Genomic DNA, 26521 nt, shown 5'->3' on the forward strand with positions numbered 1-26521 from the left:
TGCAGGACCGTCTGGGTGTCTGGGAGGTGGAGATGAAAAATACAGTTTAATGTGGGTGGAGGGAATGACAGAGTGGGGAGCGCACCATCCTCTAGCTCCTCCAGTTCAAGCTTCCCTGTTACCCACCAAGCAGCCAAGGCACACAGTTTACAAGTCTTCCCCAGGATTATAACACCAGGGGTAGAGGGAGAGAGGAGACTCGCATGTGAACGCTTCCATGGGAGTGCCCTGACGTTTCTACGGCTCCAGTAAAAGGCAAGATAGTTTTTGAAAAATAGTAATTTAAGAGATTTCAACTATGGACATAGTTCTTTAAAATTCTACTTGTTGATGTTTTCATTCTAAGCCCATAATTTTCCTGCATTCACTCTTCAAGTAAGAAGTTATTCATAATTATAAGACATAATTCACCCATAAGATTCACTTGTCCTTCAATACAGATTTAAATCAGCAATGCTGGGCAGATGCAGAATACCTAATTTCTAAAGGAGGAGGCAGAGGCACAGTTTTATTTTTTGGAGTGTCAAGACTGTCAATGAATAGCATCATTAGACCAGTGTGATAGCTTTCTTATTTCTGCTACCCAATTCTGTATTTAAAAACTTAGATCATTAACAGTCAAGAACAGGAAATCCCTCTTATATTAAGAGGAAAGGAGAAAGCAGAGAAAATATTATTAAAAGGGTTAGGAGGACATGACACAACTATTACTAATCATTCAGGGCCTTTTGAGAGAGATATTTCCTAGAGGATCTGAAAAAGTTTGCACCACCACAGAGGAAATGATGGTGAAATGTGGCCTTATACAGACTTGGGAAATGAGAGTAAATAGTTTGTATTCATAGCTGTAAAGTCAAGTCAGTTTAGAAAAGTGCATGAAAAAGGAATTTTAATAGCAGAGGCTAAACTGCCTTAAGTCTTGTTTTTAGAAAAAGTTAAGCTATAAGGGAATTATATTTCAGAAATATTCAGAAATCATTAAAATCTTATAAAAACTAAGTAATTGGAACACTGAGAAAAGCTTAAAAAAAGAAACAACAGTGATACTTATATTATTTATGAAGAACATGGGCCCAAATATCAAAGTATATGTTGTAGTGTTTCAACATGATAGATAGGATGGATGTTTTCCCCTTTTCCTGGCTGTAATATTTTCAGTATATAGATTGACATAACATAAAGTGAGGTTCCCACCAGAGAAACCAGTTCATCATCCTAGCAGACTCCTGCAATCAAGGGAGGTGAAGAAATTGAACACGGCTGAGAACCTGAAAAGTGAACGCTGCATCAGGAAAGTGCGTGACTATAGTCATGTTCATTTGCTTCCAGACCAGTCAGAAACTAACATTCCATGGGGCAAAAACAACAGTCTTCTGATGTAATTCAAAGTGAAGGAGCGAGACTGAACATGCTGGTTGGGCAGGGCCTGGTGCTTCACAGAGTATTACTCAGATATTAGTGACATTTTTATTACAATCTGTTTCAGTGACTTGGCAAAACCAGAAAATCTCTGATCCATCTTCTTTGGATCTCAATTTCTCTAACTCTGGAGAGTAAACAATATTATTTACCTATTTGTCTCACAGATGGAAATAAAAACACGTGAAATAATTACAAAGATGCTCTGAGACGAGCCCCAAGATATTCTTAATATTTATTTTTTAAAAAAGAAATTCATTGGTCTTTAGATGTAGCAATAAAGATATAAATTATAAATAAAGCTTTAAAATTAGAAGGTAGATTGAGCTGGAGTCAGACTCCCAGGAAACTCTTGCAGCTGAGATTATCTGGGAAGTCGTGGTTTGGAGCCTGTGCTGACATGATGGCCGACTCTGCCGGCTGAAGCACCTGACTGAGGTTCCTGACTCTAGACTCTATGTCCTTAGGATGCATCAGTTTAGAATTTAAGCCAAACTCTGACAGCTACCAAATTTCTTTGATTTAGAACTTAGCATTTCCATTTACTCAAACAACAAGAATTTAAGCTCTGAGTATGTATACAGGAAACTTAAAGGGATTCAAAAAAATGGGAAGTGCGTCCTCCAGAGCTGCAGAGTTTTCATGAAGATGGGGAGACAAAATTTTTAATAACAGTAATAATGAGTAATTAAAGGTCAAATATGTGGAATTCAAGGTTCAATTAAATCTGAAATGGTCAGGGAAGGTTCCAGTGAGAAGATGAGCTGAGTGAGTCTCAAAGAATGGTCTGGAGACACCAAGATCTTGTGTCTCTGCCACATCACATCCATCTAAGTACAGAGAAGAAGTGGGTGGGGGGAGCCTTGGGAGGGCATAAATTGGCATTTCAGTTCAGATCTGCATTTTTCCTAGGAAAGGGTAAGCCAGCATGGTTAACTGATACTGTGACCACCCCATCTCCTGTGAAGAGAAAACTGATATACACAAGTTTGGTGAGTGAGACATCATCTATTACACACACGCGTGTTCAAACATACGGAAAAACAGAAACAAATTTTGTCACACATACTCCGTCACTGACTAGCTGGACCTAGAAACCTTTTGGAAAATTTACATTGCCAAGCTGATTATTTAATTGAAAGTAGGTTAAAATAATCAAGAACTGACCTCTAATTATTGTTCATAAGGAAAAAATTCAATCAGGTGCTCCCTTACCTGTCTCTGGGGCCAGGTGGCTTTGAGAATGGCTTCAGTCCTGAAGAACACGAGCAGCTTGCTGTCCTCTTCGGTCAGGTGAAACGACTGCTCTAAAATCTGCAGCACGTGGATGCGGGGCCGCACCGGCCAGGCGTCATCAGCACAGAAGGGCCGCAGCCACTCCAGCAGGTCCTCCGAGGAAACCAGCTCCTCTCTGCAGAGCAAACCCAAAGGGTGAATGTCCCTTCCATTAATCAGACGTGGCCACTCACCTAAACACTTACTTATTAAATGACTTCTTTTCTTCCTCAGAGGAAAAAATTTGGTTTTTAAATAGCTTCTAGTGAACTGTTTATATTGGGTTCTTAAAAACTATGTAAAATGAATGTAACTTTTAAACAGTTTTGCATTAAAATGAGTTTATATATAAAGCAGATAAAAAATAATCATTAACTAATATGTCCTAAGCTAGTTTATTTCTTGTACAAAATTTAATAAGTAGTAAGGCTTATTTCTATTAAGGGTACTAATAGTACCAGGTGCCATTTTAGCAATTTTATATGTACTCCTACTAGTTGACAATAATTATGCAAAGTAGGTATCACAAATTACATTTTACAGATGAGGAAACAGCCTTTGGCAAGTGATACAATAGGCCCACCCACACTTATAATAGATGATGCAGTGTGACCTCAAAGCCATGTTCTTTCTATCACTCTTCATTGGTGATTAGAATTTTAATGTGAAGTTTCAGTATCAAATTTAATAGTACCCTAAAAATAAAATATGAATACTTGGTTATTATAGAACCATGAAGTCTAAAAGGATTCACAAAAGGAGATAGTTTATACAACTTTCTACCCAGCACCACAATCTCTTTTGCTATAATCACAAATACCATCGTAGGAAAAGAACTCATTTGATGATGATATCAATGAGTTACTATGGGTGACTGTAAAGTTGTTATCTAAATAGAAGACTCACTCCCACTCAGCCCTGGAGATCCATGCAAAAGTACTGAATTGTATGGGTTTTATTGTAAATCCTTTTAAGGTTTTCAGCTGTAAATCAGAATCCCAGACTAACCTGCCCTACACCAAATCCGTGCCCTAATAAGATTTTTAGTAAGACATTGTTAAAAAGAAAACAAAACAGAAGAATAAAATTCTACAGTGCCACTGTAGTTTGTGGTTGATCATATTTGGCAAGCACTATTTTAAGGCAATGTAAATTAAAAAATAAAATTATTTGTATTTAAGAATAAAACAAATTATAAAATGTTGTAAATATTTGGCTGAAGCATTTCCTAAATTTATCAATTGATTTGTTAGTTATTTAGTAAAGACAGGAAAAATTAGGGTGCAAAACAATAAAATGCCACAGATATTTCCTGGACAGCTACTTTTTGCAAGGTGATTATAATATATAGTGTAATTGGCAGACTATTTTTCTAAAAATCTGACGCACTTAACCGTGAATCCCTCCCCCATCCTATCCTAGGAACTCCAGATAAAGATCATGAATGTTATCATTTCCTGTTCACAGTTAAATAGACAAAAGTCCCAAGAGTGTGTCTCCGGAGTCAAACCAAGATAAAGCACACAAATCACCTCGCATAGCCTGTGGCACAGAAGAAGTACTTAATAAACAGTACCCACCATTTTCAGAATCAGTACCCCACCATTTTCAGAATCATCATAATAATTATCAGCATTATCAAACCATGATAGTTTGTAGTTGATAATACAAAGATTAAAAAATTTGGCTGAGCACTGTGGCTCACATCTGCAATGCTAGTACTCTGGGAAGCTGAGGTGGGAGGACTGTTTGAGATCTGGAGTTCAAGACCAGCCTGAGTGAGTCCCTGCTTCTATTAAAAATAGAAAAATTAGCTGGTGCCATGGTATGCACCTGCAGTCCCAGCCACATGGGAGGCTGAAGCAAGAGGTTTGCTTGAGCCCAGGAGTTTGAGGTTACAGTGAGTTAGTATGATACCATGACATCCTAGCTGAGGTGACAGAACAAGACTCTATCCCTCTCTCCCCCTCAAAAAAAGATTCTATAGTCTCTTCTCCTTCAAAGAACTACTAATAATAATCATGACAATTTGAACAACTGTGTAGGAGGACGAGTGAACAGAATCAGAAAAGGCTTCAGGGAGGACATGGGATCTGGACAGGGTCATAAAGGATAAGTAGGGTGTATACAAATGGAAAACAGGTAGACTATGATCCAGATAGAGAAGACCTAGAAAATAAAAGTAAAAGATATGAAAGGACATGGAATGCTCAGGGAGAAACAAAGCACCCGTGTGTGGGGTAAGTCAGAAGAGAGAGAACAGAGGTAGGATGGGTTTTCTCACCGTGGACCAAGAGACTGAACAGGCTCTGAAGAGGTGGTAAGGCTCTAGAGTTGGCAGGACCAGATTCATCACTTTTGCCCAGAAAGTCACTTAATGGTTCAGTGCCTCAGTTTCCTTTTGTAAGTTGGATAACAATACCTTTCCTCATGGTGTTGTGAGAATTCACAGAGCACAAAGTGATCAACGCAGAGCATGTAATGCAGTCCCTGACACACAGCTAAGTATTTCACTTAGGGAAACCATTATTATGGAGGACATTTGTTCTTATTTTGTATGGAATGGGAATGATGGAGGGTTTCTGAGCAGTGCAACATCAAAATCATGGTAGTGATTAGAGAAATGCGCAGGCTGGGGCAGACTCAGGCCCTTTTGGAGGAGGCCTGAAGCTGTCTAATTAAGACTAATTTGAGAGGAAGGTGTTTAACACCCATTTGGGTCCATGATTCCTTGCCAGTTTTACATAATACGAGGCTGATTTTTTGACCTTTCACCCAAGTGCCAACAGGGGGATGAGTAGGATGAGCTAGAATGGGAGGACGCTGGAGTGAAGAGGACCAGAGGAAAGTCATAACAATAACCAAAACCCTGCATGCAGTGAACAGAAATGAAAGTAATATTAGTAATAGCTTCTGAAGGCTTACTGTGTGCCATGAATTACATCATTTTATCACAGCTATCTTTCTAATGTATACAGTTATCCCATTCAGTTTGTAGACGAGAAAACCTTAGATTTAAGAATTTGTCCAAGGTCACACGGTAAGTAGTGGTGCCAGTATCTGAACATAGACTATTTGTCTTGCCGGTTGCTGCACAAAGCTACTGAAGCAAATTGGGGCATATTCCAAAACATTGGCAGTAGATTAAAATTATTCAGATACTGATGAGATATAGCAGGATTATTACTATAGTATTTCCCAAGTTATTAAATTGAGTTAGACTCATTTTACCTTAGCGCTTAATGTGCAGTTAACGACATTTGACATTTCGGAGGGATACGCTTTAATTTTTGGTTGATAGTTCAAATACTTAGTACTTAATAAAATCATGAATACTCATTCCTAAAACAGAAGCACAGGATGCCAGAAGGACCATGTCTTACATGAGCTTCATTTCATGTCCATACAAATATTGATGACCAATGAGATTACACAGGAAAGAAAGGCAGCTCTTTAAAAAAGATCTGCCAGGGGCGGCGCCTGTGGCTCAGTGAGTAGGGCACCAGCCCCATGTGCCGAGGGTGGCGGGTTCAAACCCAGCCCCGGCCAAACTGCAACCAAAAAATAGCCGGGAGTTGTGGCGGGCGCCTGTAGTCCCAGCTGCTCGGGAGGCTGAGGCAAGAGAATCGCGTAAGCCCAAGAGTTAAGAGGTTGCTGTGAGCCGTGTGACGCCACCGCACTCTACCTGAGGGCGGTACAGTGAGACTCTGTCTCTACAAAAAAAAAAAAAAAAAGATCTGCCAAGGACATTGGCTCAGCACAATCTCTTGACATTTTTAGCTGCAAAATAGTTTACATTTTTATTTCAATTTGACTTTTGCAGTGGTTCAGCAAATACACACACACACACAGAAACAGAGTCAAAATTGTGACAAAATGTTAACAACTGGTAAATTAACAGGACCAGTGTATTGGTAATTTGTTTTTTTATCTTTGCAACTTTCCTGTGGGTTTAAAAATTTCCAAAATAAATAGGCAAAAAAATTGCAATTTTGACTTTTATAATGCAAAAAATCAAAATGGGAAGAAGAAAAGTAATTGCATTTCTAGACTTCTATGAAGGGAAGGAAAGGATTTAATGAGTTGAAGAATAAAAAGAGAATGTTATTTTAAAACATATTTATTTCATTACACAAGTTACACAAATTATTTTTAAAAGTTATAAAACAGGTAAAAGGGAAAAATTTGTTATTGTTTCACTATAAACCCATAAGCAATTGCTTCTACTTTTTTCCTTATAATGAAGATGAGGAGGGCAATGTTTTATTGCATAGGGAAATTTAATAAACTGTTTTAAAAAACTAACTAATAATATATACCTTCACACCATCAGTTTTGGTCCAAAAGATAAGAAGTCATCTGGATATATAAGTGGCTCTATCAACAGAAAAAAAAGATCAGCGGCAGCAACAATGACACCAAAAATATGTTCCTAAAATGACTAATTTCAGAAGGTGATCTTCTGAGGTGGGATGAAGTGTTCACCTGTGAAGTGATGTAACATGAAAGGACATTTGCAGGAGTACAAAGGAACGGAAAGGAAGTGCCAACAAAACAAGGTTATTGTTGAGTCAAAGAAAAAAGATGTTAAGAACAGATGAGCTAATCCTCAGATTCTGCAGGACATACACATGCAAAGATAAAATTAAATTCAAATAGTTAAGGCACATTCAAAGACACAGCAACTACCACAGCATTTTACAAACCATGAAGCACTGATCAAAGTAAATCACTGTTCTTATTTGAGAAAGCGAGTGGGAAAGACAGCAGTGAAGCAAGAGAAACACACACCTTCCAGGAACACGGGGCACTTCATCTAATCTGCTCTGAAGGTAAACTGGTGACCAAAGGCTGGGGTCGATGCCAATGTCTTGAATTAAGAAATTTCAAATACACACATGCACAATCAGGATTTTTAGGTTCCAGTTTAAAACTAGATGACACAAGCCTGGTGGATGGGGCCAAGGCAGCAGCTGCCTCCCCAGACAAGGCTTGGGTGAGCTTTCTAGTCCCCTCAGCCTCTGCCACTGCCCATCTGCTCTGAAGCCCAGTCCACTCTGCTCACTCCACTACCTGCCTGGCCTCTCAGTAGAAAAAGAGTTTGCAGACACTCATCGCTGTGACAGTAGAGAAGGAAGGGAATGAAGAGGGGAAGAGGGGGACTAAGAAAGGCAGGCAGGCCAGAGAAGTAAACACAGCTGAGCTAACAGTGAGAGACGTGCTACTCATGCCCCGTGGGGGTCCTTTGCCTCGATTAATGAATCGATCCCTATACTAGCACACCTTCCTTCCTACACATGGCGCTGAGTGGGGTAGACATTTCCCAGGAGAGTGCCATCTATTCACCAGCTTCAGTGAAACAATCAGGGAAGTCAGGAATAAGAGACAACTGCAAGTAAATGAATGCATTCTGTGGTGATGGCGCTGCGATAATATAAAAAGTCTAACTTCTCAAACAAATAATCATGGTCAACTTAAAGAAAAATTCCTAGAAAGGCACTAATTTTGTCATGTGTACAATTCCAATCTCAAACCTTGACTTTTGAAAAATATGCATAACCTCTTTGTGGCAATCTAGAACATCTTGGGGTTCACTTACCAGTGAAAACATGAACACACCTTTCTATAGCAAGGCAGAAATGGCTGCTGGATAGTCATGAATGTGGCCTGAAGTGATCCAAGAAGCACTGCCTGGTGGAGGGGACCCACCAGCTGGGTGTGTGACCACAGTTTCAGAACATAATGCCTCCTGCACGGTGGGAGAGCATCTAATGATTTACTTCACCTTACAAAGAGGGAAGAAATTAGATTTAATTTGCTCTAGTAGGTTTTTCCTTCTCTCTGCCTTTTTTTTTTTTTATATTTTCTATGCCATAACAATAATGTGAAATTAGGTTAAAAAAATTTAAAAAATTAAATTAAAAAAAATGAGAGCAGTGATTTCCCAGATGGGTCAGGAAAGAGTGAGCAGGAATGAAAGAGGGAATTGCAAAAAGCAACAAGAAAATTTCCTCAGCCCTTAGACATACTGTCTTGATTGGAGTGGTAGTTACACAGGCACATCTATTTGTCAAACTACACTAAAGTATACGTTTTAAAAATCTATGCATTTAATCGAATGCAAATTATTTCAAAAAAGTTGATTTATTAATCAAACAAAAAATATGACATCCCTAAGTAAAACTAAAGAGTTCAGTGAAGTCTGAATTATCTGATACTGTTCAAAATCTGTAAAAAGCTCAAAGGCAGCTGAAGCTGATATTGTTAAGTAACAATTGAGAAAACAAAAGAACTCCCCGAATTTCAAAAGTTTTTATGAAAATCTTTTCTCTTTTTTGAATATTGCCCAGTGAGATCCTTCACTAATTACTTTTTATTTCAGGGGATTTAATTCCATACCTTTCTTTTCTTTTTCCAGAGAGTGGGCCTTGCTCTGTCACCCGGGGTAGAGTGCAGTAGTGCCACAGCTCACTGAAACTTCAAACTCCCGAGCTCAAGCAATCCTCCTGTCTCAGCCTCCGGAGTAGCTGGGACTTACAGGTGCATGCCACCACGTCCAGTTAATTTTTTTCTATTTTTTGTAGATGCAGGGTCTTGATTTTGCTCAGGATGGTGGCAATGCTCCTGCCCTAGATTCCCAAAGTGCTAGGATTACAGGTGTGAGCCATCAAGCTTAGCGCTATACAACCTTTTGAGAATCACTAATACACGAGTTCATGCTTGTGGGTCACTCATGTTAGAAAAAAATTTTAAGGTAAATAAAGGCCAGAGGTAAAAAGGAAATAAAGCAAAGGCAGACAGAAGTAGGTAAAAGACACAAGAAAGGTGAGGCAATTAATGCCTTAATAAGAGAGAATTTCAGCCTCCCCTAGACCTATGCAATCAAAATCCATATTTTAATAAGGCCCTCAGGCAATTCCTATGCACAGTGAAGTGTGACAAGCACTATCTGACCCTCCCTTGCTGGCTCTTTAATGTCAGAAGATGATGACATGATGAGAGACATTCATAGGTATGTCCTTACCTGCCTGAGCCCGGACAAGTGACCCAAGTCCTAGAGCATTTCCTGATCTGTAAAGTGGAGGTGACAGTTTCTGTCTGATAGGCTTCTTCTGAGGATTAGTGAGTCAATGAATAACCCCTTTCCAAGGTCTTGGCATAAGAGGGTTTTTTTGTTTTGTTTTGTTTTATAATATTAGGTTTCTTTTTTGTTTATGTCATTGTAGTATTTTCTTAATTCCAGGTTAATGGATACATTGTTTTAGAACATTATTATTTTTAGCTGTTGAGTTTTAAACACTTTCATTTTTCTTAAGCAAACTAATAAACTAATTCTTAACACAAACTAAAAACTTAAATTATAGTCTCAAAACACGATGCTGCTGGGGAACCCTCATACACCATTGGTGGGAATGTAAATTAGTGCAAGCACTACGGAAAACAGTATGGATGTTCCTCAAAAAAATGAAACCAGAACTACCATCTGATCCAGCAATCCCACTGCTGGGTATACAGAGATATCCAAAGGAGGGGTACTCATTATACTGAAAAGATCTCTGCACTCTCATGTTCACTGTAGCGCTATTCACAATAGCCAAGATTCGGAATCAACCTTCCTCTCCACCAGCGGATGCATGGATAAACTGTGGTGCATGTGCACAGTAGAATGTTATATGAGTGTAGCCACAGGAAAGAATGAAATCCTACCATTTGAAACAACACGAATGAACCGGAGAAGAGTACGTTCAGTGAAACAAGCCAAGCACAGAAAGACAGATCTCACATGTTGGAGTTAAATATTAAAAACAAATGCTGTCATGGAAACAAAGAGTAGAATGATGCTTACCTGAGCCTGGGAATGGTTACAGAGAATACAGGATCAAGTGGGGATGGTTAACAGGTGCAAAAATATGGTTAGGTAGCTAGATAGAATGGACAATATTTGCTAGCATAACAAAGTGCCATAATCAACAGTAAGTTAGGGTATACTTTAAAATAACTAAGAGTGAAACTGGAAGGGCGGCGCCTGTGGCTCAAGGAGTAGGGCGCCAGTCCCATATGCCGGAGGTGGTGGGTTCAAACCCAGCCCCGGCCAAAAAAATAAAAAAAAAAAGAGTGAAACTGGAATGTTACTAACACCAAGAAATGCCTGAGGTGATAGATAACCCAATTACCATGCTTTGACTAATTCACATTGTATGCCTGTGTCAAAACATCACATGTACCCTATACATTTACACAACTATTAAATACCCATAGTTAAAATTTAAAAATATAAAATATATGATGTTTTATATATAAAGGGAGACAGCGTAGATTCTCACAAAATAAACATAATAAACATAATATGAAAGAGCCCCTGAATAATTAATTACCTTACCTTACCTTTAATTGTAGGTTTTGGCATGGTTTGAAATCCTTAAAATACTTAATCCTCATGTCCAGAGGCAAGAATGTGATTAAACTGAAAAGGAAAGCTATTTATATAGGTGCCTGAATGTCCCTCTGGTAGCCTGTTCAGGTGCTGTGTCTTTACGTGACTTAAAACTAGCACAGAAGATAAGAGGGAAAAGGGCAGCACCTGTGGCTCAAAGGAGCAGGGTGCCAGCCCCATATACGGGAGGTATAATGAGTTCAAACCCAGCCCTGGCCAAAAACTGCAAAAAAAACAAAAAAACAAAAAAACTATATATATATATATATATATGGGAAAGGGGCATTCTGAGTGAGGCAGAAATTTCAATTAAAGTGCAAATGATTCTAACAGTGTTTTGGCTGGAGGTTTAAGGTTTCCCACATATAGAATCATGTCATCTACAAAGAAAGACAATTTGACTTTCCCTTTTCCAATTTGGATGCCGTATTTCCATCTCTTGTCTAACTGCTCTGACTAGACCTTCTAGGACTGTGCTGAATGAAGGAGGTAGAAGTGAGCAGCATCTTTCCTTCCCCCAGACCTCAAAGGGAAAGCTCTCAATGTTTCCCTGTTCAGCATTATGTTACTTCTGGGTCTGTCACAGGTGATCTTTACTGCGTTAAGGTATGTTCCTCGTATACCCAGTTGTTGAAGGTTTTCTCATGAAGGGATGTTGAATTTTAACAAATGCTTTTTTCAACATCTATTAATGAATTTAATAAAGTTGTTAGATACAAAATCAACAACCAAAAATCGGTAGCATTTCTATATGTCAACAGCAACTATCTGAGAAAGAGATTGAGAAAGCAATTCCACTTAAAATAGCTACAAAAACATAAAAAATATGTACTAATAAACTTAACCAAAAGGGTAAAAGATCTTTTATAATGAAAACTATAAAATGCTGATGAAAGAAACTGAAGAGGATACAAGTAAATGGAAAGATATCCCATGTTCATAAAGTAGAAGAACACTGTTAAGATTCGTAACAGTATTACCCAAAGCAACCTACGGATTCAATGCAATCCCTATAGAAATGCTAATGAGATCCGTTACAGAAGTAGAAAAAAAATCCTAAAATTCATATGGAAAGACAGAAGACTACAAATAGCCAAAGCAATCTTGAGTAAAAGGCACAAAGCTGGAAGCATCTCACTCCTGTAATATAAAGCCGTAAGAACCGGAGCAGCATGGTGGTGGCACAGAAACGCACAGACCAATGGAACAAAATGGAGCACTCAGAAATAAATCTATGTATTTACAGCCAAGGGCTCCAAGAACACACATAGAGGAAAAGGGCAGTCTCTTCAACAAATGGTGCTGGGAAAACTGGGAATCTATGTGCAGAAAAATAAAATTAGACCCTCCCTTACTCACCATATTAGAAAAATCAACTCTAAGTGGATTAAAGCCTGAAATGTTAGACCCAAAAGTATGAAGAAATTCTCCGTAAAATTAGGCTGGGCAAAAATTTGCTTAATAAGATCTCAAAAGCACAGACAACAAAAGCAAAAATAGACAAATGTGATTATATAAAACTAAAAAGCTTCTGCACAGAAAAGGGAACAATAAAAGGAAGAGGCAACTTTTAGACTGGGAGAAAATATTTGCAAAAGATCTATCTGATAAGAAGTTAATATCCAGGACATACAAGGAACCCAACATCAAAAAACCCCAAATAGGGCGACACCTGTGGCTCAGAGGGGTAGAGCGCTGGTCCCATATGCTGGTTCAAACCCAGCCCCAGCCAAAAACTGCAAAAAAAAAAAAAAAAAAAAAAAAAAATTCAAAAAACCCCAAATAATATGATTTTAAAATGGGCAAAAGCCCTACATAGACATTTCTCAAAAGTAAACAGGTAATTGGCCAACAGATTTTTGAAAAAATGTTTTTCAAATGTTTTTCAACATTTGAAAAAATGTTCAGTATCACGAATCATCTAGGAAACGCAAATCAAAACCACAGTGAGTTTTTACACACCAGTAAGAGTGGCTATAATCAAAAGGACAAAAAAGGGTAAATGCTGGCGAAGATGCTGAGAAAAAGGAATTTTTAACCATTGGTGGTAGGAATGTCAATTAGAACAGCCATGATGGAAAATAATATAAACAGAATAAAAGCCTGTCGTTTACAGTAACATGAATGGATCTGGAGGATTTTTATTAAGGAAAATAAGTCAGGCACAGAAAGACAAACGCCACTTACTTTCACTCACATGTGAAATCTAAAAAAGGCGATTTCATAGGCGTATAGAGGAGAACAGTGGCTCCCAGAGGCTGGGGCTGGACAACAGAGTGACTGGGAAAGGTTTGCCAATGGGCACAAAATTATAGCCAGACAACGATAAGTTTTGGTGTTCTATCTTACAGTAGGATGACTATGGCAAATAACAATGTATTATAGATTTCAAGACAGCCAAAAAAGAAGATTTTGAATGTTATCACCACAAAAAAAGAGATGTTTATTTTTATTTTTGTTTTTTGACCCCAAAATGGACACATAAGTAGATGGTGTTTAAAGTGATGGCTTTGGTAATTTTACCAATTTGATCATTAATAAATATTAAACATCACATTGTTTTCCACGAATATGTAGTATGTCAATCATTATGTGTCAATAGTAAATTTAAAAAATTAAATTTTAAAAAGCACAAATGACATCTGTAGTGTAAAAAATCAAAACAGAATATCCAGATAATAAACTGTCTAAAAGTTAACCACAAAACCAAATATTTGGTGGTGGCTAAAACATACACACTCAAATTTTTACTCTTCTATGCAATTTATCTGGCAAGGAATATTATGGGATGGTGTATACAAAACCCAAGAGCATGTGACTGTGCCTATGCGTGTGACTGCTGGCAATGAGTGTGAGCAGAGGCTGTTTACTATCACAACAGATGCTGCGGAGGATAGCGGATGAACGGGGTACGGGGTGGGACTGAGAGAGGCCTGGTATGTGAACACACAGGCTGGACATGGCCTCCTAGAGGTCAGGCAGTCACGTCAGATCAAGGAATGAGCATTACTTTCAAAGGGCTGGAAGCTCCAGCCACATCACTCCCAGGACCTTGTTTGGAACTATCTGGAAAACAAACTTGTCTCCCTTGTGTGATTCTGCCGGGAACTTTACCGGGAAGAGAAATCCAAACAAAGGGTCCAGATACAGCTGTGCGGATTCAAAAAACGCTTGCCAGGATATAAGCTATGATTTTGTCTTTCTTCTTTTCTAAGCCAAAAAAAAAAAAAAAAAAAAAGTTCACTGAAGTTTGTTTTTTTTTTTAAGAAGCTTTTGTCTTCTGTGTCTCTGGAATGAAAAGTAACTCTTTTTCTGTTTCCCCCTTCCCATTTCTCTTCAAAGCTAAAAAAAAAAATCTATATTCAAGTGAGACCCAAGTTAAGACTCTGCTGTATATTTGTCTGGAAATTCACTACGAACAACACTGCCCTCTAACCTTCCTGAGATGTCCACAGTGGGACAAGACTAAGGAGCCCCAGGGGATGGGGCCTAAAACAGTGCCTGTTAAGACCCTTTCCCGTTGGGAGGCCAGAATCCTGGTCATCCTCACCTGCGAAGCTCACTGCTAGCCGCAGCTCACTGGGAGCTGTTGGCTGAGAACTTACAGTCTGGAACTGAAAGGGAAGCAGCGACAGGGACCCTCTAGGAGGAGCTAAGTGTTCCCCATGTAGCGTCTCCACCTGCTCTGCTCGCTACTATATCTGCAGGCACACTGCACATTGAGGAAGCTTTCGAACCCTGAAATGCCATCACCCATCTCCTCCTTCTAACAGACTCATATTTTCATAGAGCAGTTCCAATGTCACCCCTTGTGTATCCTGCCCAGGCAGAAAAAACCACTCCCTGCACCTTGATTTCTGTACAGCACCCTATCTCTCTATAGTCCAGGTACTATGTGAGATGCTTGTTAGGGATTACTCTTATCCACATATAAATCCTTGTGACTTACCACAGAACATGGCACTCTATAACATACAGAACAGTTATATTTCTCCTTAGAATAATGGGTCTAATTTAGCCACAGCTTTATCTACCTTCCTGTCTGAAGCCCCAGAGCCAAAGGTGATTAGAAAAACTATGGGAGCTAAAAGACAAGAAGAGGGTCCTGTTTGCCAGATTTTCCCATATGCTCCCATAGAGTTCACCCTATGTTCTTACACTCAAGCCTTGGGCACAGGGAATGTATAGAAATATACTATAAAGGCATCTGAGTATTTAATAATTTAAATTATTAAATAATTTGCAACCAGGGTGGAATCTTGGTTCTACTTCCCAGGTCTATAACTCTGTACAAGTCAATTCCTCTCTTTGAGCTTTAGGTCTTCCTTGGAAAATGGCAACAGTATACCTAGCTATTAAAAAAATCATAATCACAAAATCTACAAAGATAAATGGGAAGTATTACAATAGTAAGTTTAAAAAAGTACAATAGAAAAGTGTTCATACATTTCAATTGAAACTACATAAAATATATCTCTACCTTTACAATCACTGGAAGATAACAGGTAAAAAACAATTACTTTACTAAATGGGAACTATGGGGAGTTTTCTCAAACATGTCTTCATTATTATAATGTCCTATTTTCCATTCAAAAAAAGGAACTGGGGAGCAGCTTTATAGGGTTGACACGGATGTTAGGCATATGAACGACCTGCATAAACTCTAAGGAAATGTGTAATTGTTCAGTTGCAGTTCTAACTATTCTCAGCAACAGCAATTGGCCTGAGAAAAAGTCTTTCTAAAGCTAGCATTAGGGATACTTACCCTCATAGATACTTGCAAACCCTGCGCACTTTGAATCCTCAACCAAGACAGACTTAACTTTTTTAAAGTTTCCTTTTAAAGATAATCTACACATTCTAGGAATTTCCAAACTTTATCAATACAGTTAATGTGTTAGAGGTGTGAAACTCTTCTCCTATAGGAAGTTCAAGGCAGTTTCCTCTCTTTGGAAAGATGGTGCTCTCCACACAAGCAGGGCTCAGTACAGAAGGTCCTGCTAGAGCTGGTGGCTCAGCACAGAGCTCGGGACACCATTTCTCCAGAGGCTTCATTCTTAAGCCGATCCTTGGCATTTAGTCTAAAATGTTGCTCAGTCTTGGAAGTAGCATAAATATGAACACTCAAAGCAATTCTAAGACTCCGAGGAAAGCCATTAAATGAAGCTGCACGCAGTGCTCTAGACTTACCCCTGGTCCACACTGGCGTGCACTGATGCAACAACACCTTCCAAGACCCGCAGGGGGTCCCGTGGCCCTCCAAGGTCAGCACTGCCTCCACTGTGAAAAGAAAGAAAACCTGATTCAGAAGAGAATCACTCAAGTCACAGAAAGAAGCTTGGTTACTTCACACCCAGAGGAAGCCAACCGGATTCTGGTATGGTAGGCTGCCAGCTCATATTCATTGGTGCTCTAAGATGTCTACAAATGGACCAAGCCCTCACCCAGGTGCTAAGGATGTGAAAATGAAACATTTTTTGCTTTGAAGGAGCTCAAGCTAATTTATACATGTTCCATCAAAAATAAAACAAAAACAAAAAAAATTGTACTTGCAGTGTGTCATTCAGAAAACATTTATTGAACAGTAAATATATAAACTATTTTAACTATTAAACGTACAACAATGATCTAAATCCTCTAGCTGAACCTTTTTTTAAAGCTAATATTTACTTGCTACTTACTAGGTACCAGGCCCTGCTAAGTGGTTTACATACATTCTGCCATGTGACAAATCCCTCAGCCCGAATGACAAGTATGGGGGATGATGCCCACTTTACAGATGTGTATGTGGAGAACACTAGTGAATTCTGAAAATGGAACGGTAGACAAAGAAATTTTGGATGAATTTTCCAAACAATTTAACATGATGATTTGAATCAACTGCTATGTTCAGGTACCTTCGTGTTTTTGTATTTTGCACCTACTAAATTTTATAACTTCCTGAAAGTTAAAAGTTATGGACATTGTCAACAGCAATTTAGTTTCCTCTGAAACAGAGTTAGCTGAATTCCTAAAGTCCCTTTTCTTTCCATTGCTGAGAAGTTTAATTTACATTTATTGAGTATCTTCTGTGTACGAAGTCTACCATTTATTAGATCAGAACCAAATCTTTAGTAGTTGAATCGGGTGTCGGGAAGGCAAGAGAAGTATAATTTATATCGAAATTATATAAATGTAAAAATGTCACATGTTTAATTTTACTTATTAATGAAAATGTATAATTTTTAACAAATGAGGGCAGTGCCTGTGGCTCGATGGAGTAGGGCGCCAGCCCCATATGCCTGAGGGGGTGGGTTCAAACCCAGCCCCTGTAAAAAAAAAAAAAAAAATAGAAAAGAAATGAACTAAATTCACCAAAACACTAATTTTTCAAAATGTTCATTCTTGTGAGCTTCATCCAAAACCTGATTTAAGAAACAATAAAAAGATAACCATAAACCAAAAGGTATAAAATGTGGCACATCCATCATTTGAAAGAGGATAGTGGTTCTTATAACCATCAACAAAAGAATCATAAGCTAGTAATAGACCAAAGCTTTATTCATTTGGCATTTGTTCTTTCCAAAAAAAGTTATAAAATTTTATGTCTTTCCCTATATATAAAATTACCAGATACCTCAGAGCATTAAGGCAAAAACTCTATGAGGCTGGGGTAATTAAACTGATAAAGGCTCATTTGATTTCAGTTCAGCTGCAGAAAACTGACATGCATTTAATCAAAAAGTTCCTCAAGAGCAATACAGAATTACAAAGAATCCTTAAAAGGAGAATAAATTAAACACAACTAAATCTTTTAGCCTAATTGCATTATTCACGGAAAGCACTTGATGCCTCATTATTTTCTCAGCTTCACTTTTCCCTCTCTTCTAATCTTTTTGAATGCATTCCTACAAAGGCATCAGCATATTGACATAAAGTGAGGATTTCTCAATTGTTGGTTTTGTGTCATTTACTGCAGGTAAATAAAGTCCTAAGACACTTAATGATATCTAACTTCTTCAGTGTTTGATTAACCTGGCCTCGTGTACTTCAAAGGAACCTTCTGGGAACCATTTTCCCACTGCTACAAAGAAGGAGAATTAGAAAATGTAAGATCTGGAAAACTAGACGGAAGTCACAGGGCTGTCTGACACTTAGCTACCACTTCACATGCCATTTTGGCCTTTTTCTTATTTCAAAAAAAATTTGGAGAAATGGGTCAACTAGAAGTTAGCAAGCTGTGTAACGTGTTACACAAGACACCAATGACCAAACATATTTACGGTTCTCCCTTCTCAAGATATTTTAAGACATAAGACTTTGAGAACTCTAAAAATAACCTCTCACTTTTGTACAGTACATCACAATTTATTAAATGCTTCTATGTACAGGATGATCATTTAGCTTCTTAATACCCATGAGCCACGTGCAGTCCTTACTACATATTGGCAAAACGCTTTTCTCATTGACTATTTTCCAGCTTACCTCAATACAGAAATTATTTTCATTATTGCATTGTGTACTATATCCTTGGGTGAGATGTCGAGAGGGCCAACAGCCACCTCTAGCAGCTGCTGAATCATTCTCAGAGGCTGACCATCTAAACACATAGCCACAGCTTGCTCCTGGAGTTTCGCTTTTTCTGATCGGGACAGATCATAGAGGTGACTGTATTTCTGCAGTGTTTCCTGCAAAGACATGCTAATCAACACCTAAATATCAAATAGAATTAAATACATCTACATGTACATAGTGAAACATACTCAGAAGATCCTGAAACCAAATACATTACAATCTGCAACAACATACCAGAGGATAGGTGTTGGGTATAATAAAGCTTTTAGGCTCAAGGGCAGGTATTGGTTATAAAATGCTCAGGCTCAAGCACAGGTATTAGTTATTAAGCTCTCAGGCTCAAGCACAGGTATTGGTTATTAAGCTCTCAGGCTCAAGCACAGGTATTGGTTATTAAGCTCTCAGGCTCAAGCACAGGTATTGGTTATTAAGCTCTCAGGCTCAAGCACAGGTATTAGTTATTAAGCTCTCAGGCTCAAGCACAGGTATTGGTTATTAAGCTCTCAGGTTCATTGGTTATTAAGTTCTTGCACTCTTGAGTGCAAACCCTTGCATTTATTAGTTGGTGGGCCTGTGTGATCTCAAATTTCAGCATCTATTAAATGATGAGGACAATAGGTTCTTGTGAATAGAAGGCATTGTGACATTAACTGAGATAATAATATAAGTCAGTCTTTAGCACATCAGACATAAATGCTCTAGTATTACTATTATTTTTATTGCACTATACTCACATAACAGTTATAATTTATTGAACGTCAACTATTAATATGTAATCCCAGGTACTATACATATGGTATCTAATTTAACATGTAAGTAATCCTACAAATACTTTTAATTAGCCTCATGTTATCAAAAAGGAATCCAAAGCTATTAAATAGCATGCTAGAGTCACGTGGCTAGCAATTAATAGAGCCAGGATGAGACTCCAAAAGACTGCTCTTGCACCCCACATGCCACACTGCCTTTCTCTCTTTGATAATATCTATAAAAACTAATTGTATAATAAATGATTTAAGAAATAGAATGGAAGCTATTGTTTTTAAGCAGACCAATATGGTCACTTAGTGATCGTAACACTTTCCAGGTTCTTTATGGTTCCCCTAGTAATCCTGAGCATACTGTTTTGTCTTTGAAAACAACCACGAGAAAAAGCTAAATATTAAGTGGATATGTGATATTAGAGAATTACTATTAATTTTGGGGAGATGTTGATAACTTTGTAGTGGTTATGTTTAAATGTATCTTTTAGAGATAGCTATGAAGGTATCCGTGGATAAAACCAAGAGATGACTGGAATTGACTTCAGAGTAACTCATGGGAGCAAGGTGAGGGTAGGTGGGCGTACGCACAAAATAAGATCGGTCACATTCTGATAACTGTAAAGCTGAGAGTTGAGCACAAGAAGATTCACTTTACTACTCTCCCCACTGTGAAATTTTCTATTTTAGAAAAGTTTCTATGAGTTAAGTAAGGTAATTATCAATAACCCTGTCTAAGAGAAGAAAGAACTGAGGCTCCGTCGAATGAAGGCCTTTGACTTAGATCACGCTAACCTTCTCAAGGACGTAAGGTGCTCTTTTACTGGGTAAGCAAGAAGGTTAATGCCAAGGTCAACATAAAAGGATAAATGTATGGGACTGAGGTTGAAATTTCAAGTTTTGCTATAAAAGGCAACTTAATAAAATAATTATCTAATTTAGGGACTATAAGAGTCTCCTCTTATAAACCATCAACATCTTGACTGAATGGCATTCACAAGTAACTATGTGGAAGCTTTATATCACAACTAGATGAAACAACTCCCTTGAATCCAAATATATTATTCTAGGCATTGAAAGATATTACTTGTTCCAAGAAGAGTAATGCCAATTCTGTTATATTTTAAAAATAAATAAACCGGTATTTTAAAAAAATTATACTAACAAGTGTAAATCATTATTACTTGAAGATTCTAACTTTGCCTGCATTTTTGTAATTATGAATTGTAGTATTATAAATGTCAGCAGGATAAAATCAAGTTAGGTAAAGCCAATTTGCTCCCTGCAAAAGCTTCAATGTTGTTCATACCATTATTTAAAGCTATTTGTTAGACAGGCTAATAGGCACTGAAAATCACAAAATGAAATAAAACCGCTTTTAAACTTTTGAATTGTTCCCATTATCTTTTCAATGAGGGGTTTGCATTTATGTGTCTCATAGAAAATGTTAAGTCTCCTATTTGCTCATTATCTGAATTCCTCTCCACTGACTTATCTTTCTGTTTATGAACATTTTTTGACAAGCCAAGAATACAATTGAATAAACGCGTAAGGTTTATGAAAAATGAAAGAGGAGGTTAGTGAACACTTATGGGTTCATTTACTATAGCATTAAATGGTAAATGGAATATTATTCATACATCTAAGTACTATTTTCACTTATATGAAAACCATTTACTTACTGATTTGTCAACTTTCCAGTTATGTAAAAGAACATCCCAATTCCACAACTGTTAAAACACAGAATAAAATCTCTGGTGGCCTCAGAGGAAATCTGGTTTCCTTGGACGTCCTAAGACATGGGTCCTCAAATCTCACCACGGGCAGAGATTCTGAACCTCAAGATAGTGTTTTAGAAACACCAGGAGAGTCTCCTTTAAAAGGCAACTAGGAACAATTTTACTAGCCCAAAATCTCTGAAGTTATTTTGCAAGCATATAATATAAAAACAGAGTAAGGAGTACTTATTTTTAAAGAAAAAAAAAAACAAAAAACCTGTTGAGGCAGGCATGGTAAGCTATCTCTGAATTTTTCTGAAAATTAGAATGAAAAAACCTTATCCTATTCAGCTGGAGAGTGAAACCCATACAGCTATAAGCAGAGCCCTTTTCTTAACTTTAAAGCCCACCGCCCCAGCCCCAGGTACCCACCCAGGGCTGGGTTCCTCTTCTTCCACCTTTCCACCCCTCACCCCCTTCCTCCTCAGATACCAACCTGTTAAGTGGCCTAAAATCCTTTTGAAATAAGTAAACACTGAACTGACAATTAGTGATAATGAAGAGGTTAAACAAAGGCTTGAGAACCATTTTCAAGGATGTCTGCTCTGAAAACCCTATCAAAACTACACTAAAGTAGTTTTGGATAAAGGAAAGAATATACTGATGCTATCTGAGTGCATGAGCACACAGAAGTTTCCAGTTCATTACCTGCTCACTATTCTTCAGAGACACGATGAAGCTATGGCTGAGGGTTTCCAGGTGAGCAAGTGATTTCTCCAGATGATTCAAAGCATCTGCATAGGTAACTTTAGAATCACCAACTTCGTGAATGTCTTCTTCTGAATTTCTTTTCCTTGCCTTCTCAAAAAAATGTTTGACTGTCTTGATAGCCTTTTTAGTCATCTCTTTACGTGTTTCCACAGGTAGCTTAAAGGGAAAAAAGGTATTAAACAACAAACAACATTGTTGTATGTGGAATATTCAATAAGGTATTAGTGAATGAAGTAAAGAGAACAAAAGTGAAATTTTATTAAATACAATTTTAAACAATGAGTAGGATTTCCATTAGACTGAGTTTTCTTCTGTGAAAAAAGCAATAACAGTGAAGTACTATTTGCATTAATTTAGTAATACAGTTTTCAAGTGATAATACTTGAAGTAGGTGATGTTGTTATGAAACTAGTATTCAAACTCAATGCTGGCTACAGTGTAGAAATGGAGTCATTTTTACAACCACAAATCTCAGCTTTGATCATTTATTGTAAGGAAATAATTCAAAGAGAAGAAATAGGTATAGACATAAAGATTTTAACTAGAAAAAGGATATAAAAATAAAACTTAAAAAGTAATCTAACTGATAGAAGAGATGGTAACTAGCTTGTGAGAATTTACTAGTTATCATATTATGCTGTCTTAACATTAGAATTAGAAATAGCACAGTAATTTAAAAAACGTTTATCATAAAATATTAACTTTTAGAAATAAAGATATAAACTATCCATACCACGTTTACAATAAAATTTAAACTATATCTGTACACAAAATAAATGTATTTTATATATACACATATGGGATATCCCTTATCTGAAATGTTTGGGACCCAGAAATGCTTTGAAATTTCAAATTCTTTTGGATTTTGGAAATTTTGCATTAAACTAGTTCAGCATCCCTAACTTGAATCTCTGAAGTCAGAAATGCTTTAATGAGCATTTCGTTTGAGTATCATGTCGGCTCTCACAATGTTTCAGATTTTGGAGCATTTCAGGTTTTCAGATTTAGAGATACTCAACCTATATATGCATATAAAATATATGTATTCAGTTATATATATATGTCTCTGTGTGTACACATATAAAATTAGTGACTATTAATGTGTTGGAATCACAAGCAATTTTTTTCTATTCTGCTTTCCAAAGTTTTTATAACTATGCTGCATTTACTCACTTATGTGTCAAGCACTGTTAGGTATGCAGGAGTTATATTTTTCTAATAATATAAAAAATATTAAGCTTACTTATTCTCAAAATAGAGTTTCCACTTTGGGAGCACCAGGCCCTGCTTAGCAAGCCTAGAGCTGTTTGTAGGCCCCACTGATTTATGCTGCTTTGGGTTCTGGTTTAAGCTTCCTGTCAACTATTCGCGTTCATTTTTAATATATCCTCAAAAGGACTTTTTGTTGATTTTTCTTCTATAAAAGATAAAGATTATTAGGACAAAATCTTAATGTTTCCTATTTCCTAAAATCAGTCATTCTATGTATCTGGTTATGCTGACAAGTAGGAAGAGGCTTAAATACCTGGCATCAGTGACCAGGTTAGGAGGAAAGCCTCCTCCCCTCCATTTTCTATGAGCTCCCTCCAAGTCCTATTCATAATAGCACAAAATAACAGAATTATTCTATTAAAACGTTGATAGTTGACATTTTCTTAATCCCATATAAATATTGATAAATGGTAGCTTTCAAAAAGTGCTCTTTCCTTGAATTGGAATAAGTGCTTGCTTTGCAAATGCAACTTCGAAATAAGTTCTGCAGCATTTAGTACTTATCAGATTTCTGCCTCTACGCACCTACAGCATAAGAAAAAACAAACAGAAACCTCCAATGACTGGAAGAAAAGCAAATCATTTTAAACTCACACTGAGTTCACTTTGTGTGCTTGATGTAGGATATGTTTATTTCTAAATATTATCCTACAAGTATTAATTATGCTATGATCATTTTCCCCAAATGAACTGTGAACCCCTCTCTGTATGTTCTTTTCCCTCAAATAAACATGAATTCCTTCCTGTGATTTATAGTAGAAATACAAGGTACTAGAACTGTCCACTCTAACAGACTTCTCCTTCCTCTATTATGCAGATGGAAAGACTGAGCTCCAGGAAGATCAAGTGACATATTTTGGTTTATCATGCAAGTGAAGGGAGTAAAAGCCAGAAACTAGGTAGCTGGTTACCAAGTAATGCTCCCTATGGTTACACATCACAGCTGGTAACAAGGGGCCACTCTGCTCCCTCACAGGCTCTGAAGGGGGACCAGAGTATGCACGCTGGCTGAATGCCAAATGCTGAACAAAATCAAGGCCAAATAAGAATTAATATAGAGTGAATCATTTCTTCCTATTCCCTTATGTTTTCCCCGAGAAATACAAGTTTGAGGGATTATTTGGACATACCAGCTGGCTGAATATATACACTCTTCTGACCCTGTTGTGTGGTATGGAAGGGTTTCAACAACACGCTGGCAAGAGAATGGAAATGAACAGCTAATTCACACATGCTTGAAGGTCCTGGAAGAGACAGTAAAGGGAGCCTCTCCCTTTAGACAGGTCCAGATATTGTCTTTGTTATCCATTGTCAACCAACTCTGGAATGAATGTATTACAAGTAGGAAGGGCACTCCACTCAAAAAAGATGGGTTTAATATTCAGGACTCTTGATAAAGATCATCTGCAATGTGTAAAAACTGCTGCCTACTGTACAATGTCGTTTTCAGAAATTAAAGGAGTTAATGTGTGAAATAATCAGCACGCTGCCTTGCCCATGGTTAAGCCATCAGCAAACGAAAGCTGAAGTTTAATTTGACCAACTGATAAAATACATAGGCCATTGTCCTGCTAGTTTTTTCATCTCCCTAACAAGTTTGTCTTATAATTCCCTTTTAGAAAAATCTTTTTTATAAACTCCCCAAATTCCTTAGCATGGAACTCAAAGACTTGCACATTCTAGTCTAGCCTTACGGTATAATTGTAACCCACACAGACTTTTTGCACTCCTGGGTGTCCTTATGTGTCTTTTCTGAATGAAATGTTTCCTTCTCTCTTCTTTGTGAGGTAAATTCCTACTCTTATTTTAATACCAAGATACAAGGGGTCAACCCAGACTCATCTGTTCCTTCAGCCTCTATAGTCAGTCCACTGTCACGTCCCTTGTCCCGACACTTCAGTGCATAATCTACCTCTTTATATATGTCTGTGTCCTGAGCACTGCCAAGTCTGTACCCACACCGAAGTCTATGCTTTCATAAAGCTTGCTGTTGGTTTTGAGAGGCAAGCACATTTTTTCAAGAGTTTAAATTGCTTGACCTCATCACCACAGTGTCATCAGAAAGATTTCTGCTATTTTAAATGATTCCTCAAAATAACTAAATATTCCAAAATAACTAAATAACTGAACATTTAAGAATACAGAGTATAAAAATATACAATCTTATGTTAATATTCCTGGGATAGCCAGGAGCTCTAAAAGCAGAATGATATTATGGTAAAAGATGTAAGGTTTTTTTTTTTTTTTTATTTGATTAGGCATTTTACTTTATTCAAGCTTTTCATCCAGTTTACGTTATAAAAACAGGTTCATTGCTAAAAGACCCCCAAGATACAATTAAGAAATATAAGTTTTAACATTGGATTTATATGCAGCAGATTAATTTCCTTTAAGCTGTTCTATGAAGAAGGGAACAGAAGTGAAAAGAGAAAAAATGATTGAAAAAATATACCAGAATAAAAAATAAAATAGCAGTTTCTTAGCTGGGTGTAGTGGCTCATGTCTGTAATACCAGCACTTTGGAAGTCTGAGGCAGGAGTATTGTTTGAGGCCAGGAGTTAGAGACTAGCCTGAGAAACACAGTAAGACCCCATCTCTACAAAAAAATTCAAAACTCAGCAGGGTATCGTGGTGCACCTGAAGTCCTAGCTACTCAGGAGGCTGAGGTGGGAGATTCCCTGGGCCAAGGAGTTTGAGACTGCAGGGACCTATGTTTGTGTCACTGCACTCCAGCTGGGCAACAGAGCAAGACCGTCTTCTTAAAAATGGCAATTACTTTCCCATATCAGGTGGTCACAAGGTACTTTTATTCTTAACTTTCTTTTCTGAAGTCCACAGCATTAACACATAATTGATACATATCATTACCATAATAATCAATCAAGATTTATTTTTAACTATTTCCTCCAGCAATTGGTAATTGCTGTTAAAAAATAAGTGTGGAGGGCGGCGCCTGTGGCTCAGTGAGCAGAGCGCCGGCCCCATATACTGAGGGTGGTGGGTTCAAACCCAGCCCCGGCCAAACTGCAACAAAAAAATAGCCAGGCGTTGTGGCGGGCGCCTGTGGTCCCAGCTACTCGGGAGGCTGAGGCAGGAGAATCGCCTAAGCCCAGGAGTTGGAGGTTGCTGTGAGCTGTGTGATGCCACGGCACTCTACCAAGGGCAATAAAGTGAAACTCTGTCTCTACAAAAAAAAAAATAGTGTGGATTGTGTGAAATAAAATATAAGTGCTAAATTGTTTCATCACTAGATAAACTGAGCATCCACTTTCTAGGCACTACAAAAAAACGAGATAAAAGGGCGGCGCCTGTGGCTC

The 26521-nt window shown here is 37.7% G+C and overlaps 1 protein-coding gene across 2 annotated transcripts in view; it reads right to left on the minus strand.

Annotated features, from left to right (window-relative positions):
• NBAS (NBAS subunit of NRZ tethering complex) overlaps nt 1-26521 on the minus strand; it is a 408191-nt gene that overhangs the window by 40153 nt on the left and 341517 nt on the right. For both annotated transcript variants that reach the window (XM_053587868.1, XM_053587869.1), the window contains 4 exons: nt 21870-22088; nt 18593-18795; nt 16319-16408; nt 2635-2830 (listed from right to left, as the gene is read on the minus strand). In XM_053587868.1, coding sequence (XP_053443843.1) covers nt 2635-2830; nt 16319-16408; nt 18593-18795; nt 21870-22088 — 708 coding nt within the window. The remainder of the gene's footprint in view (nt 1-2634; nt 2831-16318; nt 16409-18592; nt 18796-21869; nt 22089-26521) is intronic.

This window comes from Nycticebus coucang, chromosome 4 (genome assembly GCF_027406575.1).
Source record: "Nycticebus coucang isolate mNycCou1 chromosome 4, mNycCou1.pri, whole genome shotgun sequence".
Classification (NCBI taxonomy): Eukaryota; Metazoa; Chordata; class Mammalia; order Primates; family Lorisidae; genus Nycticebus; species Nycticebus coucang.